At 39.1% G+C, this 18,567-nt stretch overlaps 2 protein-coding genes across 4 annotated transcripts in view; both read left to right on the top strand.

The window, feature by feature from the left end:
* The window catches only part of LOC102308891 (protein-serine O-palmitoleoyltransferase porcupine), a 27,354-nt gene extending 18,039 nt beyond the window's left edge, over positions 1–9,315 (top strand). For all 3 annotated transcript variants that reach the window (XM_014329461.2, XM_014329460.2, XM_005948018.3), the window contains exons 9-13: positions 2,918–2,994; positions 3,641–3,704; positions 4,845–4,930; positions 6,467–6,577; positions 8,835–9,315. In XM_014329461.2, coding sequence (XP_014184947.1) covers positions 2,918–2,994; positions 3,641–3,704; positions 4,845–4,930; positions 6,467–6,577; positions 8,835–8,936 — 440 coding nt within the window. In that variant the 3' untranslated portion in view covers positions 8,937–9,315. The remainder of the gene's footprint in view (positions 1–2,917; positions 2,995–3,640; positions 3,705–4,844; positions 4,931–6,466; positions 6,578–8,834) is intronic.
* On the top strand, positions 9,315–18,567 carry si:dkey-16n15.6 (organic solute transporter subunit alpha). Its single transcript, XM_042214455.1, has 8 exons — positions 9,315–12,239; positions 12,334–12,428; positions 13,094–13,245; positions 13,380–13,453; positions 13,541–13,696; positions 14,018–14,129; positions 14,744–14,996; positions 15,525–18,567. The coding sequence occupies exons 2-8, from the start codon at positions 12,362–12,364 to the stop codon at positions 15,962–15,964; spliced, it is 1,254 nt and encodes a 417-aa protein (XP_042070389.1). The 5' UTR covers positions 9,315–12,239; positions 12,334–12,361; the 3' UTR covers positions 15,965–18,567.

The following is an 18,567-nucleotide window of genomic DNA, read 5'->3' as shown; positions in this document are numbered from 1 at the left end:
CGCTGTAAACAACGGTAGACTGGTGGGTAATAAGCGAATGAATAATGCAGAAAACAGAGATTTGAGATGGGAAACTGTTCTTGAAGTACACGAGAGAGAGAGAGAGAGAGAGAGCTGTGCATGAAGTTTGATTTTTATCGTGGTGGAAGCAAAACAGCAAAAGTAAGAGAAGATTAATGACGACATTTATGAAATGTGAAGCATAGTTTGGATATTCTTTTGCTGCTGGTTCAGTGAATTTTGGTTGGAGAGAGATAAAACCTGCAGCTCAGAATCTAGCACAAAAAAGACGTAAACACAAAGCGGGACATATCAGAATCTGTGAGCTGTCGGCTTTCAGCCCCGAGGGTGTGTCCGTGTACAGGCCGTTGGGTGAGAAAGCCCAGAAAGACAAAGCTAATTCTGATGCGTCGGGTCCGCTCTGTGTTTATGTCATTGTGTGAAATCCGTTTACCTGCTCTCATTTGCTGTTTGGCGGTTGTTGAAATAGTTTTGAGAGCTTTAACCTGAGATTCTGGTGTTTCTGGCAAAATACATTTATATTTAAAAGTCGATTCAGATTTAATGAATTGTTATTGCTTTATTCAAGCTACTCACATCTCTCTATCCACCTGGCACCTGCACTTTCGAACTTACACACAAAGTACTACAGGAATATCTGGACCAAGGGCAATCAGAGAGGTCCCGCCCCTGACTATCTCTGATTGGTTTATACCACGATAGGGGCATAATGTGTGTCTGTTGTTGACCACAGGGAGACTTTCAGGGTTGCGGAGACTTTTTCCCCCCCACTCGAACAGCTAGACCAGTGTGACCTAAGATTTTTTTAGTGGCACCATCGAAAAATTTGGTCGGACTCTAGAGCCCTGAGGTGGAAAAGGTTTCTCGAGGGTTGAATATGAGGCTCAACACTAAGGAAAGAAAAAAGAATCTGTGGATTGGCAGAGAGATTGAGCTCATGAGCATGAAAACTGCAAAGGTGGTTGGTCCAGATTCAGTTCAGTTCAATTCAATTTACATAGCACCAGCTCACAACAACAGTCACCTCAGCGCACTGTATACTGTAAGGTAAAGACCCTACAGTAATACAGGCAACATACCTGTGGAGGTATGGCGATGTCTAAGAGATAGTGGAGTAGGGCTGCCACGATTAGTCGACTAGTCACGATTACGTCGACTATCAAAATCGTCGACGACTGATTTAATAGTCGACGCCTCGTTTGAAGCTTTGTAAGATCCCAAAAGACGCAGGAATAAGTAGTAGGATTTAAGAGTGTAATAACGGACTGAAACAGAAGATATGGCAGCAGCAGTTTTAATATTACTCTTATTATTCTTTCTGGGTCACAAAATAAACGTTTAACATATTTTCAGGCGAGAATTTATCTGTGTAAACTTCAAATATCTGCTCAATTTATCAAGACGCCACATATTTTCAAAAGCGCTCCGACGTTTTCGGAGACGTCTGTTACCCACCAGCTCGATAGCTAGCCGGGGTTCAAGGCTCACTAGAGCCCCTGAGAACACCGGACTCCCGGCAAATCGTTTTCAAACCCACCGCCGTTTTTCGCTACTCAGGTTAAACATGATATATAAGTCACTTATATTCAGTATTTTATTTGTTCCTGAGTAAATCGGTTTGGCTGAGATTAAAGTTATAGTTTTTACACAGCTGAATAAACGTCAAGCAGACAACTGATTATCAGAAGTGTGAGATGCTCGAGAATATACTCCGGTGTCCTGTTATATTTTAGAAACCAAGGAGCAGACTGCTGAGTTAATTAAACTCCACCGAAACAATCTGCAAATTTCATTAAAATTTAATAAACTACCATCTTGTCTTTATTTTTAGTTAGCACACACCTTAAACACTTAAAGCTGTAAGCTAATGATAGTTATATAAGAGCAGATGCATGCTGGTGCAATAAGCGGATACATGATATGATTAGTTGACTAATCGCAAAAATAATCGGTGACTAGTCGACTATCAAAATAATCGTTTGTGGCAGCCCTATAGTGGAGACTGTTAAACACAATCTTAGAGAGTGAGAGGATACCTGAGAAATTATGTTCAAGAACATGAGTGATGTGCAGAGTATCTACAGAGGCATAAAGCAGAGTGTCACTGGAGAAGTACAGAGAACACAGATCATGTTGTACCAAAGGAGGCACTGTGGTATTGTATGAGGAAGTCAGGAGTGATAGAAAAGTATGTGTGGGTGGTGCTCGACATGTGTGGGTGTGCAGTAGTGACAGATGGAGTCAAGGTGGTGCTGCAATTATGTCAGGGATCTGCTCTGAGCCCTTTCTTATTTGAAGTGGTGATGGACAGGCTGACAGATGAGCCCAGGCAGGAGTCTGTGGGGATATGACGTTTGCAGATAACACTGATCTGTAGTCAGAGTAGCGTGCAAAGGGAGGTATGTGCTGGAGAGAAGAGGGGAGTCAACAGAAGCAAGAAAACACGTGTGAATTAGAGGGAGAGAAATGGAAATTGGAACGTGCAAGGAGCAAAGGTAGTGAAGGTGGAGGAGTTTAATATTCTGGGATCAACCGTTCAAAGCGGAGGAGGAGTGGATGAAGATGAGTGTCAGGAGTGTTTTGTGAATTGAAGATGGAAGTGCCTGTTCAGAGGGCGAGTGGATTCGTTAAAGAAATGATCATGATGATGATGATGGTGGTGGTGGAGCTGCCAGACAGAAGGAAAAGAGGAAGACCTTAGAGAAGATTCGTGGATCGTGTAGGAGGACATGCAGAGGGCTGGTATGACAGAGGAGGATGATGATAGAGATCGTTTGAGCAGATGATCCGTTCTGATGAGCCGTAAAGGGAGCAGCAGGTGATCTTGTATGAGCACCATGTTGTCATAATGTTGTTTTCGGTGAGTTCATTGTGGTTTGTTCTCCATCTTTTTCAGATGTCTTTAAAAACGCCATGAAATTGGGAACTTTTCCAGCTATCCTGGTGACATACACAGCCAGCGCCTTACTGCATGTTAGTAAGATGATGCACACTTCAACACTTGTATCCAGAGTCTATACAGTATACTAAATCCATGCTTAAACTTCACTGTTAATTCAATTCAGTTTTATTTATATAGCACCAAATCACAACAACAGTTGCCTCAAGGTGCTTTATATTATAAGGCAGACCCTACAATAATACATACACTATTACCCACTGTGTGTGAGATTTCACTGAACAACCAGGTCACTAGGCTTGGGCAGTGTCCACCTTATGACATTTCACTGAGGTGTTTGGTATATGACGGTATTTGTTTAAAATGATTTTCTGAAAGTTGAAATACTGGTGATAGAAGTCTTTGTCAAAAATGACCACAGGTACCCCAAGTGGACCCCAAACATTTATTTATTTTATTTATTTATTTTATTTAGGACAGTGCATGTTAATAAACATAAATGTAAAAAAAAAAATTACATGAATGTAAACATACCAGATTATAGCCAAGGGCTAATTTCCATCTGTTGTCCTTAAGCATAAAAAATAGACATAATAATTCATAAAAATACATCATTCATTCATAATAAAAACTCCATCACCAAACTTACACGTACACACCATTCTGTTCCACTAGTTGTACGTAGTTTACTGCTTAACCTAATTGTATTATCTTCTCCAGGGTCTCAGTTTCCACCTGGGAGCTGTTCTGCTTTCACTTGGATTCATCACATATGTTGAACACGGTATGGATAACTCTGTGCTCACACAGAAGAGTGATTCGCTGGTGAAACTGGAACAAGTGACACATGATGTGATCTGTTGTGACCCAGGTCACACACAAACACTGAAGAACTGCTTAATAGATTTCTATTAAGGATCGTCAACAGGGCTGAAAAGTTCTGCCTCAATTATCTGTCACAGTCATTCTTAGATTTTAGTGACAAAAATGTTTTTATTGCACTGTCGTGCAAACTGGACACTGACTTTGATCTCTGTAAATTCAGTTGATCTCTTCAAAGAAAGATGAAAAAAAACAAACAAATATTATTGATTTCATATTGAAACGTTACACAGAATTAAATAAACAGGGCACAGACTGTGCTATGTTCTGTTAATTACAGAAAAGTTCTTAGCATCAGTGCATTTCTTACACGTAATCTAAAGTCTTGTGTTTCATATGCATAATGACCATGACTAAAACTTGTGGCAAAGTCGTCGACAGCTGTGAGTCCCCCCTCTATCTGTACCGCACAGGTGTTTCCACTTCGGAAAACTAACCACATGAGGGGATAACATGTCTTTTATCCTGTATGTGAACTATTATTCTGCACCTTCCGTACTCAGTGTCATTAGTCTTTGGCCAAACAGAATGCATTTGTGTTTTTAGTGTACCTTTGTTTGGATGGATACACTGACATGCTGTATGGACTTCTGAGTGAAGTGGAACGTTCTACTTGGCCTTCATGCATTAGTTATACTGCAGTTTATGCTGTGTTTTTAGGAGGTTGAATAAATTACAGAATGCTTTGCATATGATTTGGTCTTGATTAACATTGCTTTCTCAGTATATCCAAACGACAGATAATGATCCACATTGAGGAACAAGCTCGTGTGAATTTAGTTGTTTATCTGTCTTTACTCATCCAGAGTAGTCCGGGAATCTGCATGTTGCAGGGGACAGCTGTGATCCAAAGGCTGTTTGAGGGAATGTTTGATTTTTCTTTTGCTTTGTTTTCTGTAATTGGAGCACTCGTCGTGTCGCTCTATTGTGTTCATTTAGTGGTAGAAAGTCAGATTTGTGGACCCCTCCTATTTTCCTTTTTTACATTTTCATGTTTAAAGTTTTTTAATTTAATGTAACTGATTATTTTTGTCATCCTCAGTTCTGAGAAAGAGGCTTGCTTCTATCTTCAGTGCCTGTATCCTGTCTAGGCCTTGTGCCTCTGACTGCACCCATCAGCACAAAAAGGTACAGCTTCATCCCTACTCAGCTAACAGATGGAGACAGTGAAAAACAAAACACACACACAGAGACACAAACAGACAGACATAGATGCAGAGCCAAAGTTTGGTTAACCTGTGTTGTGTTTAAATGTGCAGTGTAAAAAGGTGACTTCAAAGTGCTGCACAGCTAAACAACACAGAACAACAAAGATAAACAGGGCAATAAAGTAACTGAATAAGTCCAAATAATCCTTTTTCTTTTTTTTTTTTGGTCATTAGGCCATTTGAAACTGACTAATGAATCACTCAAGCACAAACAGACAACAAAATCAAAAGATGAACCACATAACAGAAGACTCATTTTAAGTTGTGTCTTGTATGTAAATTCTATGTCACTAGCAGCCTGTGTTGCACGTTCTTTTTCTCGAGGATAAAGAGAGATAAAGATAAAGAGAGCACCAGTCCAATTCAAATTCAATAGATTTATTGCCTCAAGCAGTTCAAAACCATACATGTACATGGATCTCTTCAGTTCACAGTCTGCAAGCAGTTAGCTGTAGCCGACTTCTGGAAGAGTGCGCTAACTTAGCCGTACACAAACTTAAATATTAAAAAAATCAGCTTTCTGAGTGGTCAGAAAACCATTGGGGAGGGCCCTGGTCTAGACTTAGCTCTAGCACAAGTTGGTCCCAACCTCTTGTCGCTTTCCTCCTCCTGCATTTTGGGTGCTTCACCTGCCTTTCTCAATATTTTCTTCTCACACACTAGCTGTTTCATTTCCCGTCATCTAGTTTCATATCCAGGCAGCAACTGTTTGTGAGAACTTACTGTTATTTGACCTTGCCCTGGTTCACGCCCACATTCCTGCACACAGCCCTCCACTAAGTCTGCACAAGCTACTCTCAATCATGTGACTCTAGAACTTTTGTACTTATATTATTTTGAGTCTTCAACCTTTCTAGTCCAAACGCCTGTTTCAAAAAAACTGTTTGCTGTTGTTAGCTGAAACTTTGGGAAGTCTTTTTTGCACCAGCATGGCGATTCCCAAAAACTTGCCACGTCTCAGCATTATGTGCAGTGTGTCCATTCAGGACATGGTCCCAGTGAAACTGAGGCAGCCAGGGAATGAGATGAAAAGCCCTTGGATTACAGTTACATAAGAACTAAACTGAAAATTAGTAGTAACAGGACTGATGAATGGATGAATCCAAATGTGACATTTTTGGTTCAAATAGTGATCACTATGTAGGAAGGAGGTCAGCTGTGAAACACAGTGGAGGCTCCGCCCCAAACCATGAAAACAGAAAGGCACCATCACATTTTGATCCATTAAAAAACACCTGAAAACATCTGATTGGCACCATTTTTTTTTATCATGAGAACGATTCCATCCTGTCAATGTAGTCAAAGCAAAGATGCATAAAAAAAACCATAGAATAGAACACTAACAGTCATTGTTAGCAAGTTGTTATTTCTTAATATTGAGTAGATTGACGGAGAACATGCAACTTTTGTCTCTATTTTTTCTTTTGTCTTTTATTCTCTCCTCTGCGGTCTATAGGATTATTGGGTGATATTGCTGAACCTGGTTTTCAGCTTGCTGGCCATCTTCCATCTCACTTACCTAGGCTCCATGTTTGACCCAGGAGTTGATGAACAGGAGGTAGAAGAGGTAAGAGCACCATGAGGGCCGACCCCACCTGTATATGTTGAAGATATTATGACAGAGTGCAAATTTATACCCAGTCTCAGTTTGGAAATAAAGCAAGTGACAGCTTTCATACAATAATAACACTGAATATTCTCACTGAATATTTCTCATAATTGTAATTGTTTGCAGAACGTTCATTATTTTTAATGGTCTGATTGCTTTAAACTGAATTCTGTGGTGAAAATTGTGTCTCAAATCAGCACATTTTTTTAGAATATTTTTCATTCAACCAACTCTGATTTTCCTTAAAACCTGGTGAATGGTTGAACATGATTGCAGTCAAGTTTTCATACATTATATATATTTTTAAAAAGTTTTTAAACCATGGTCAATCAAACAATTTTCAGGCTATTTTTTCACAGGGACAATTTTTGAACATGAAAATGTGAAAAACGTAAAGATAAAAGCATGAAATTCTTACTAGTCTCAGAATCTGCCATTTGGGACACACCCATTAAAAATGTCTGCGTATTGGCTAGAGATGGCACGATACCACTTTTTTATGTCCGATACCGATAACATAAATTTGGATATCTGCCGATACTGATATGAATCCGATATAGTGTGTTTTTTAATCAACAAAACTGTTTTTTTAATATCTTGCTGCATTTTGTATATGTTTATACTCAAGTTTAAATAAACAACAACACTAAAGCTATTCTGTTATACCTGTATGTAAAAAAAACACTGCACCCAAAATATTTCATAGTTCAGCAAAACTGATCAATCTAATAAATTTAAACCTACTCAATCCTCCCTATTCTGGTATTTTAAAGAGTACTTAGCAGAAATCTTAAGCAACCTAACTAATAGGGTTGCAAACTCCCAGCAAAAAAAAAAAAAAATAGGGAACCACCCCCCAACCTCCACCTCGTGCTGCTTAATCGACTTAATCAACTTTAATTTGATGCAGTGTGGAAAAAAAATGCACAGAAATTAATTATTTTTCAAGAATAATTAAATAGATTCAACATCTTTCTTCAACAGAACTGTAGACTGCACAGATGGTATCTTCCCAAAGGAAAAAGTACTATAGCTTACTAGGGTATATTAGACTTAATAGTTACTATATACAGTAATGGACTTCTATATATTTTACATAAGATTAAAACTTTGGGTGTAAGATAATTATTTATTAAAAGCTAGACATTTTAAATGAGAATAAGAAAGAAAAGTATGTCTTTGTGCCCCCTTTTCCCTGTTAATGCCCTATCGGCCCCCCTGGCTAAACTTTGCTAGATCCGCCCCTGCACAGTTACCAGCCGTCAGCTACGTAGAAAAAGATCCTGGTGTAGAAAGTAACATTAAATAAATTCTAACAACAGCTTATCGAGGTTAAACGTGCTGCTGTTATTCAGCCGCTGGTTTCCTCTTTCTGGTGCAAAGTGGGCCAAAAACAAACAAGAGAGATGGACTCGCGACAGAAAAGCCGATCAGCTGATCATTGATCAGTTTCATGATTGAAGAAGCAGCAAGAAGGGGCACTCGCTCCAGGTATTGGTTGTTAAGCTTAACGCGGGAATGCTTTACAAACATTCAGAGATGAACTTACACACTTGCTTTACTTCTCTCTGGGATAACTTTCTCGGAGATGAAATGCTGGTTTGGTAGCGAGGCTTCAAATACACACAGCCACTCTATCATGTGAGCACACTGCTCCGACATGCTACGGTTATGAGCCGAGTTACACCGTGTCGCAAGTTTTGTGAGGTCCTTTTTTATATTTAATGGATCTGATTACATTTTTTTTATTTCTTTCCGATATCCGATCCAGTAATTTACGTCAGTATCAGACCGATACCGATACGTAATATCGGATCGGTCCATCTCTAGTATTGGCTAGTTAAAATATGGGAAAAAATTAAAGCCAACTAATGCTCATAATAAACTTCACATTGCACAAGACAACTATAGTGACAATTTCTGAATGGGTGAATGTAAAGTGCTATGATGGCTCAGAATAGAAAAGCGCTATATAAGAGCCATAAGTCCATTTACCATTTATTTGTTCAAACCAAGGATATTTTTTTATACACATTGGAGAAAGTTGAGCAGCAGGGCCATTTTAATTTGAGAAGGAATTACCCTTTGACCTTTTCTGGTTGCATGTGGACATTTAGCTGACAGCATGCAAATTCCTAATGCACATGTGTACCTTGTCTATGATTCCCTGGGCTGTGCAGGGACTAACAGCGTCCATGTTTGTTATTGTTTTCAGGATTTCACAGCCATCCACACCATCCAGAGGTGGTCTGAACTGAACTGGGCCAGCCACTGGGTTGTGTTTGCTTCCTGGGTATTCTACTGTTTAATTAAATAATGTTGTCTGGGCCGATGAAAAGGCTGACAGACACCTTTGTTTCAGTGTATACCAGACTGTTTTCTGATTATGAAAGACAGAGATATGCTTAAGTGGGAAGGACGTTGGCACAGGGGGATGACGGTGTGTGCGCTGTGGTGATTCTCAAAGATGTGAATGAGTTTCCAAACAAGTTTTCCGGCCTGTTTGAAAGAATGACTGGTCTCTAAAGGATTAGTAAAATGAAAAGTAGAAACTGGCCCGTTCATATGAATGACCTTTGACATGTGCAGGTCCAAATACATTTCAGCTTCTAATCATGTGAAGAAAATGAAATGTAGCTTTGTTAAAATCTTTTGTCATGTTTTCCTTTTTTTTTTTTACTGCTATTGTTTTTGTGTTTGTGTTTTTTATACATTTTTAAATAAATGCTAAATACAATAATTTTCAAAAAGTGTATATTTATTTAACATATTTATAGTTTGGATCTTGTTTCACTCATTTAACTGAAAACAAGGTTCTCTGCTACTAGAGGTTCAGATAATTAACTGAAAATGAGCTGCTGTACGCGCACCTTTACCTGACATTTTACCCTACCAATCAAAAGCAGGTCACCTGATGGACATAACAAACAATTCAGGATCATTTCCAGTATCTTTAAGAGATAATAGGACATTGAGTCCATTATCTTTTTCACCATCTCCATAATTTGCCAGTAGGACAAATTGTAAAAAGTAATTCTTGTTAGACTAATTGGTCATTCTCAATTGGTTGTTGGTGTGGGGTGGATATAAAAAGCTTAAAATGGTGTAGAATAAAGTGCTTCATGAATCGTTTGTGCTTTTTGTGGTCAGTACGACCAAAGGTGTTACTATGAATCAACAGTAAGGCAGCAAGCAGCAGGCAGCTGCTCCAAGGGTGTGGAAAGGGTGTGGAAAGTCCTGTTGGACTCTGCTGACCACTCCTCGCATCTGCAGAAACTTACATTTTCTCTTTCATTTGACACCTGCAAAAGCTGATGGCAATAATTTTCAAAGTTTGTGGTCTCTTTTCAGGTGTAAAAAAACTGGTTGATTTACTTTTTGCATCATTATTCTAAAATGAGGAGTATAAATACTGTATATAACCTGTAATTATAGCTTTCATTTATTTCCTAGAGATTGATTGTGCCCATGACAGATTGTAAGCAAAGGGTGAAAATAACATCCCCTTAGCATAAAAAGTATATTCCACCCTTTAAAACTATCTAATGGTTAAGAATAGTTGCATTTAGGAGAGAGCTTTTATTGTGAAAGAAAGTGTTTTGATTGATGTTCCTGAGGTTGACCAGCCTGGATACTTATGAAAAGTGAGCTGGGAAGGCTTTGGGGTGAACAAAGGTAGCTGTTGCATGTATCTCCTTTGCCTTGGTGATTAATTATTATTAATTATGCTCTGTTCAGTTGGTCTATCAGCTGATGACATTACTGTAATGTGAAGGCTGAACTAAAACCCCGTCCTGATGTCGCAAAGTAACATTAAACTAAAACTTTCACTTTTTGCGTGTTTTTTGCTGGTAGCTTTGCCGCTGTTTTCTCAAGATGCTTTTTTTAGAAACAAAATGTTGTTTTTAACAATTTGCCTAGGGTTAGTGAAGTTGATATTAGATGAAAAACAGCCCCAGTGGAGCTTCAGTTAAAATCTTTTCTATACCATATACACTCCCGATCAAAAGTTTAAGACCACTTGAAAAATGGCAAAAAAATCATATTTTGGATTGGATCGTAACTAGGTTCTAAGTAGAAATTCAGCATGCACCATGAAGAAATGGCAGTGACACAAAACATTTTTTGATCATGCAATTTATTGAAAACAACGCTTAAGCTGAAAGAGGCTGTTTTACAGCTGATCAAAAGTTTAGGACTACACCTCCAAAAAACCCTTAAACCACCCAAAACAGAAATCAAAGGTGCAAACATGAACTCTGTTATGAGCAGCTCCACTGTTATTGTCGATCACTTCAAAAATTCATTGCGGCATGCTTGTTGCAAGTGTTTCCATGTGGTGAGTGGGAGCATTTCTCCAAGTGGTGAAGACGGCCGCACGAAGGGCATCTACTGTATGGAGCTGTTTTCCATGTTTTGTAAACTTCCCTTGCCATCCATCGCCAAATGTTCTCAATTGGATCTCTCCCCTTTGACCCTACAATCCAACTGCTATACACAGAATGTGGACTTACTCACTGAACATAATGTGCCTCCACATGTCCAGCTTCCAGTGCACATGTTGCCGATACCAGTGCAAACAGGCTTGACTGTGAAGAGCAGTCATGGCAGGCCTCCTGGCAGCCCAGTGAGACCAGAGATTGTCTGTGAGGAGAGCCGTCGGCCATATCGTCTTGCAAATCAGTAGGAAACTGCTTGTGGTTTTTGATGCTGACAGGGTGAGGAAACTGTTTTCTTGGCATGTCTTCCTCACTTTGAAGCCCATCCCTAACATCCCCCACTATATGGCACATTGCTTTTAATTTGGTGATGGTACTAAGGCTCACTACGATTATACAGCAACTTGGGTTTTGCGGAACACAAGCGTTCTGACAAGAGTCAGTCACAGGATTAAGCTGTTTGGCATTGGCACAGAAGATATAGCAAGTTTTTAATGGGCACATCCCACATACTCAGCTCTGCTTCTCAACCCACAAATGCATTTTCTTAAAAATGTGGTACCAAAAAGCATTGTTACAACAGTGACATAATTGACCAAATACAAATTTCCTTACCTTTTAAACAAACTTTATATATAACTACTAGGTAAAACACTTTTCACTGTGAATTATTTACAGTAAGTCCATATTCTGGGACGTCATTTAAACAAGTTTTGATAAGAGTCTGCCAGATATACTCGGGGCAGTTATTTCTCCTGGTCTGACAGATTTGGGACACTGTGGGCCCAAGCTGTTTTGACTCTGTGATTATTGTATGCTGTTTCTGTTAAAGGGGTCGAGGTACTAGCTTTATCACTGCATGAGAGATCGTTCAAATTGGGCCAGAATATTTAGGCTAAAAGTGACAAAAGTAGTCATATTTCACATTTAGCCACATGATCCTCAGTTTATGAAAAATGTTGATTAGTGGCACCTGCACTAAATATTGGGTGTATTTTTAAATATTTGTTCTTCTCACATAAACTGTTGGCTGTTCAAGATGAACTTGGATCCCATACCTGTCCCCTACCTGTATCTATCAATGATTAACATCTTTAGTCAGACAGGAAGTGTTTGGGTCAACACGGAAAGGACAGGAGAGGCCTGGAAGTCGTTTTACATAAAACTACAGCCTCTGGAAGGTAAAAGTTTGGTGCTGGGATATTTGGTTGGCTACGAATTAAAAGAGGTAGCTGACTGTTGTAAATTATGCTATTTCCTATGTATTTGCTCTAGATGCGTGGTGAATAGGATTATATAGAGGATGAGAAGTAGGGCCAACTGCAGCTGGATTGGGCCTGAGATCCCTCTGTCATCACAAATTTTTACTGGTAAGTACAATTTTCTACTTCCACTGTAGCAGAATATTAAGGATTGCATTTATTATCTCCCCTTGTTAATGCCCATTAAGTGAGATGGAGTGATAAACTATCTCAGATTCAACTCTTTTTGGCATGAGCTGTAGCATTTTAGTTTAATATTTTAGTTATAATGCTCAAAAAAAGTTTGATGTGTATTCCTTTCTGATGTGTATACAGAGAAAAAATAGACTTTAATAAATATTCTAAGAACTTTGTTGTTGCTTGTTAGAATCATTCAGCATTTTTAGCCATTGATAGATAGTTATAGAAATCTGTTAAAGAAATCTGCACCTGAGACGATGTACATTTTCATTCTCCTTACTCAATAGATGAAATGTTACATTACAAACATTCATTTTCTAAAAATGCTGAAAATTCTGAAAGACTGACGGAATGCATCCTGAATAATTTGCACAGTTGCAAGAGGAAAAAATATTGTCGCAGGACTTAATTATCATAAACTACGTATGATTGACTGGAGAGAATCCAACGAACTTGATGTATAAGAAACTGGAATCAAAATGGAAGCTTGTGTGTATGTGTGTTGATTTCTCACCAGTTTCTGGCAGTATTGTGTACTTTTTTGCAAAAATTCTCTTGTGCTTTTGTGTGGTGCTGTGTTTTTTTTTTCTCAGCCATTAAAAATGAGCTGTGGCTCTTCCTCATCCCAGCCGGCCTGGCTGTCATTTTACTTGGGGTGTTTCTGGAAGAGGTGGGCTTCTTCTTGCGCAATATTTCCTCATTCAGACGTCAATTTCGCTACCTTTGGATATTAGGAATGTATCCGGTAACTGCAGTCTCATCTCACACCCACACAAACACAGAGCTCCTTTTATGAACTGAGCTGAAATTGCATGCTGATGTGCTCCAGTCCAGCATGCACTACAGCTGAATCTTACTGCTGTTTTCTGTTTCCTTTAGGTGTTTGCCTTCACATCTCTGATAGCACTGTATGTGCCCCGTTCCTCTTCTCTGTGTAGTTTCATTGCTTCTCTGTAAGTTACCAAGAATGGACTATAAAGACTTGCTGTGATCACAGGTTGGTTGTATATATCCTGTCCGAATGTGTGTATTTGGCACAGGTATCACTCTATCACCTTGTTGAAATTCATGGGACTGATCACAGACTTTTTTGGAGGGAAAGTGCGTATGCTGGCTATGTTGTCTGGACAGCAGGTAACTCCAGATCCTTTTCCCTGCTGCTGCTGCTGCTGCCTCCCAATGGTGGCCATCAACAGGTACACAGCGGCAGCCACAAATCTGAGTAAAACACTGCCACAGCACGTAGAGTGAAATGATTAAGGTCTTATTAGGCACCAGGTATCATCTCATGGACATTGTAGAGGTGGCATCTCATCAGATCATGTGCCACTAATGTCTATAATGGCTTTTAGTACTTGTGTATGTTACCTGGATGGGAATTTGCACATATATTGTAAAGAACTGTACACACTTCCTGCATGTATATCCTTTGTGTTGGTATAGCTGTGTTGTGTAAAATGTGGTCGATACAGTAGGAGACTGTCATGTGAAAGTCTTGTCCCTTCTCATGTGTGCAGCAGCAGCCGGGCCTGGATGATGGCTGCTGTCCTGCAGCTCTCTGTGGTCCGCAGCATCTTGTTCTTCGTGACTTTGGTGCTGTGGACAGATGAACAGTATGACTATGGTGATGTGAGTTGTTTATAAAAATTTTGATCTATGCTTATTTTACCAGTAAGGATAACTTCATGAAGCTCAATCCAGTGCTGGTGTTCATTTAATAGAAGATATACATTATTTGTCCCAAAGCTGGGAAATTTGTTACAGCAACTGGGTTTAACACAACAAAGACAAAACACTGTCAGAGTAGTGTCAGTTCCCAATCTTGTGCAAATATTTTCTTTCTGAAAGTAACTTGTTTCAAGCTAGGTTCATATATAATAGTCATAATGGTTGTAGATGGTTACTGACAAAGGCTGCAAAAAGGCTTCTAAACTGTACAGGGCGAAGGTCATGGAGAACCTCATATGATTCACATTTCTGCAGAACCACTGCACATTGTATGCACTGATTGTTCATTTTTATAAAGGTGGTTTGAACACTATGAAGCTCTCTCACACTCCAAATAGCTTTAAATAGAGACTGCCTCTGTAGTTATACTATGTTTAACATTTGAAGTACAATGAGGCTTTGAGCCCAGTCTTACATGTTCAGTCTATTTCAGATAACAAATCATCTCATCTGAACTGAAAAGCACTGGATAGACTGAAGAATAAAAAGTGTAACTATCGTCTTATTTTTTCCAGGTGGGTTCAGTTGACCCCAACCTGTATGTGAACAGCATCATAGGTGTGTCAACTTTCGTGTCCTTTTATGGCCACCTATTGTTTTACAAAGCAACAAAGAGTGTGTTGCATGGCTATGGACTGAGAGCCAAGTTCATCTGCATCATCCTGGTGCTGGTCCTGTGTGGCCTGCAGAGTGGCATCTTAGAGACTATGGGGGCTCTGGAGGTTATCCCCTGCACACCACCTTTCTCTGTCTTGGCCCGGTCTCAGTGTAAGTGACAGCACATCTGGACTCCTCCAGTCTTTTGCCTCCCAATCCGGTTTTACTCAAATAATTCTGCAGTTATTCTTGACATGATCAGTCACAACACTCAGACAACATTTTTCAAACAAATCTATCTTGAAAAGTATTAGATTTTATTTTCGCAGGGTACACCCTGGACAGGTCACAAGCATGCAGAACAGGTCTTACACTAACATGATGTGTCCTTGACTGAGACAGAATTCTAGTGCAACTGAGATTTCAGTTCTCATTAATACTAGATAAGTGCTCAACAATCTAATGTGAGCAAATAATAAGATTTAAGACTATAAACCGGAAATATAAAAAAATTCTGTCATCACTTTGCTAAAACTAAAGTTTGATTTCTTTGAGTATGGTTATTATATGGTTATATTGTTACATCGGCTATAGTTTTGAATGAAAACTCTCTATCTCACAAAGATGGAAGCACTGTTGTTTCACCCAAAGCACTCTACACTGCTTGTCCTGTATTGTGCGTTTCTTGTCCAATCTTAGTGATCTACCACTACAGCGTGATTGTGGAGATGTTTTGCATTGGCCTGTATGCCCGCCACACATTCCGTAAGGTGGAGCCGAGTGAAATGGAGATGGAGGAGCCGCTTGATGTATGGAGAATGGAAAAGGCCGTCCAAACGGAAGAAATTCAGGCGATGCATCAGAAGGCCAGCGTGCTATCAGAGGAGGTTCGGCCTGGTGGATGTCTCATCAACGCCTCATATAGTCCCAGTTACGACAGTGACAGCGAAGACAGCCTGTGCAGGATAGAGCATGCACCTCTGGATGGTTTCCACTTTCCTAAGGCCAAAGGTCAGCATTCAAGGAGTTCAGAGACAGTGGAGCCCAGGTGTGCGGATGAGCCCGGCGTAGCTCTGACACACATTACTGTCAGGGCTAATGTAAATGACCTGGAGTCAAAAGATGTCACTGTGGTTTGACCAGTGGAATAGAAAAGCCCATAAGATTAAGCTTGACTGCTGAAGATGCAAAAACTAGCTAGGAAAGGGCACTTTGAGCAAAATATACTGCTAAACGCTTCAATTATACATCAGATCCTGATGAGCAAAATATTTAACTTAAAATTTGATGAAGAATGTAACAACTGACATAACATCAGTCAGTGCAAACTGAAATCATCGAGCCTTTGAGGGCTGGATTCAAGATCAGGTGAAAAATAAAAAAATATTCCCTTAATTTGATGATATTTTGCAACATAATTTTGGATATTCTTTAAACATTGCACCTCACCCCAAACTGCTCTCAAATGGTTGTGAAGTGCTAGTTTTACCTTACACACACTTTGCACTGCCCTTCCTTTTGTTCTACACATAACATTTTGATCATTTTAGTCATTTTTGGCGTTGCATGGTTGTTCTGTTTCTGCAGTACTGTGTCTAAGCATGATACCAAGTAGTTGGCAGCTTTTTCCATTTTGTTGAATATTTGTTACTGGCAAACAGTTCGTAGGTACATTACCACCACACTGCATTACTAATGCATAACATCCTACCAGGCCTATGTTTAAGACAAAAAAAAAGGCACATCAACTATTCACTTGAATTTCAAGACTACTGAAAAGTGATGACCATCCCTAGTACTGGCTTGGGTGTTTGTGGGGATGACCAATAAAACAAAAACTTACACACATAATTATCTCATTTAGGATAATTAGGAGACTGTGCAGAGATATTCATCTAATTTTAAATGTGGTCCAGAAACTTCTTATTCATGTGTTTTAGGGTTTGGACTAACCAGGCTGGCTTATAAAGGTCGCCAAAGATTATGTGCTTCTAAAATCTTTAATATATATTTTGTTCTCTCTATTGTTCTTATTATTATTACATATTATTACATTGTTGTACTTATTAATCCCACACGTACTAATTGTTGTGACCTGAGGAAAATGAATGAAATAAATATAATGTTACAACATAATTGAAGCATTTTAAAGCACTTCAAACCCGTGCTCTTTAGAACTGTGTATATATGTAGAGATTTGTTGCTTCTGTTTTTTTTTTATCTTTAATTAACAGAGTCTCTGAGTCTACAATTAAACGTGACATGTAGGATGATATATGTATATATGTGTGATATATAACCACAATAAAGCCCTGTCCAAATTCAATTCAAACCGTCAACAAATTTAATATTTTTCTGTGGAAATAATTTGGTACATCAGGAGCTAGTAATGTACCAGTAAGTAGATGCACATTCTTGCAGGTGTATACAGCTGTTTTGCTAACTTTGACTTGACCTCTAGAACCATCTGTAGCAGGCATAATTTGAAGTAATGGTTTTCTGTGCAACGTCATCAGTCTTTCATGTAATTGTGGAGGATCCTCAGTCCAATCTTCTTTATAGTGTGCCTTCAGTTAATTGAGGTTTGAAGCACTCTTTTATGCATCGTTCTCTGAACACCCAGTGCACTCCAGTCAGGCTGAGGCCTGGACTTTGACTAGGCCGGCGCAAGAACAATTCTTTTCTTTTGGAGCCCTTCTGTTGGCAATTTGCTGCTGTGCTCAGGATGATTGGGCTTCATCCACACACAAATCTGTGTGTAAACAAGTGTGCACAAATACACCTCGTTTGATTCATCAGTTTTCTTAGCTGTCCTTGTTGACACTATATGAACAAATTTTTAGCTGTTGGGGACCATAGATATGAACACTGTTTGTGTGCTAGCTAAAAGTCCAGCTGCTGTATTTCACAGGGAGAGAAAAGAAAGAGATCTAACTTGACTCAGAGATGGAGAAAGATGAGAAAGACAGGACAGGAGACGAAGAGGAAGAGGAGAAGTTAGATTTGAAGGCAAGGACTGCTCAGTGGTGTTTGATAAACTGTAAATGTAAGTCCTCGTGTTTTTAAATCAGATTGGGTCTCTACATGTCTTATTATGGTTTTTCATAATGTAAAACATGCTGCAAAACAAACTAGGGTAGATTAACTGTGTTATGTAAAGACTGATAAAAATACTGTGCAGGTTAGTTTACTGTGATGTAATGGATTTAAGTAAAAAAACTGTAACTGGTGCACAGTGGCTATGGTTTCACAGTCAGAGTTAGGTTACATAAAAGCCAGCAGAGGTGAATTTGAAGTTAAACTGATGATGCTCATTCACTGAATTCCACCAACTGTATAGTGTCTAGTATGAAAACAGCATAAACAGAATACTGTCAGTGTAGAAAATGGAAGTCAGCCAGGACAACTCATGAAACATCTGCTGACATCTGGTTGAATTCAGTTGTTTACATCCACAAAGAGCAGCAGGTTAATTGATCACAGCCTTTACACTAAGAAAATCTACTGGACATCTCCATAGACATTTTTGTTATTTAGGATTCTTTTCTCCACACTGAGGCATTAGATTTTAGGGTCTCCCCCACCTGCTAAATCCCATTTTGACCTCTTTCCTACTCATTTCCCTTTTAAAGGCAAAGACGCCCTCTATAATGTAAACAACAGAAAATAGAGCTACAATTTATTTTCATTTTTTTTCTCTGCTCATATTCTACTTAACTGATTCAAGTTGAGTGCATTTATT

This window comes from Haplochromis burtoni, unplaced genomic scaffold, assembly GCF_018398535.1.
Source record: "Haplochromis burtoni strain Fernald_Lab_line unplaced genomic scaffold, NCSU_Asbu1 Contig_566, whole genome shotgun sequence".
Taxonomy (NCBI): domain Eukaryota; kingdom Metazoa; phylum Chordata; class Actinopteri; order Cichliformes; family Cichlidae; genus Haplochromis; species Haplochromis burtoni.
The sequence above is the reverse complement of the archived record's forward strand: the minus strand, read 5'-3'. Positions and strand labels throughout refer to the sequence as shown.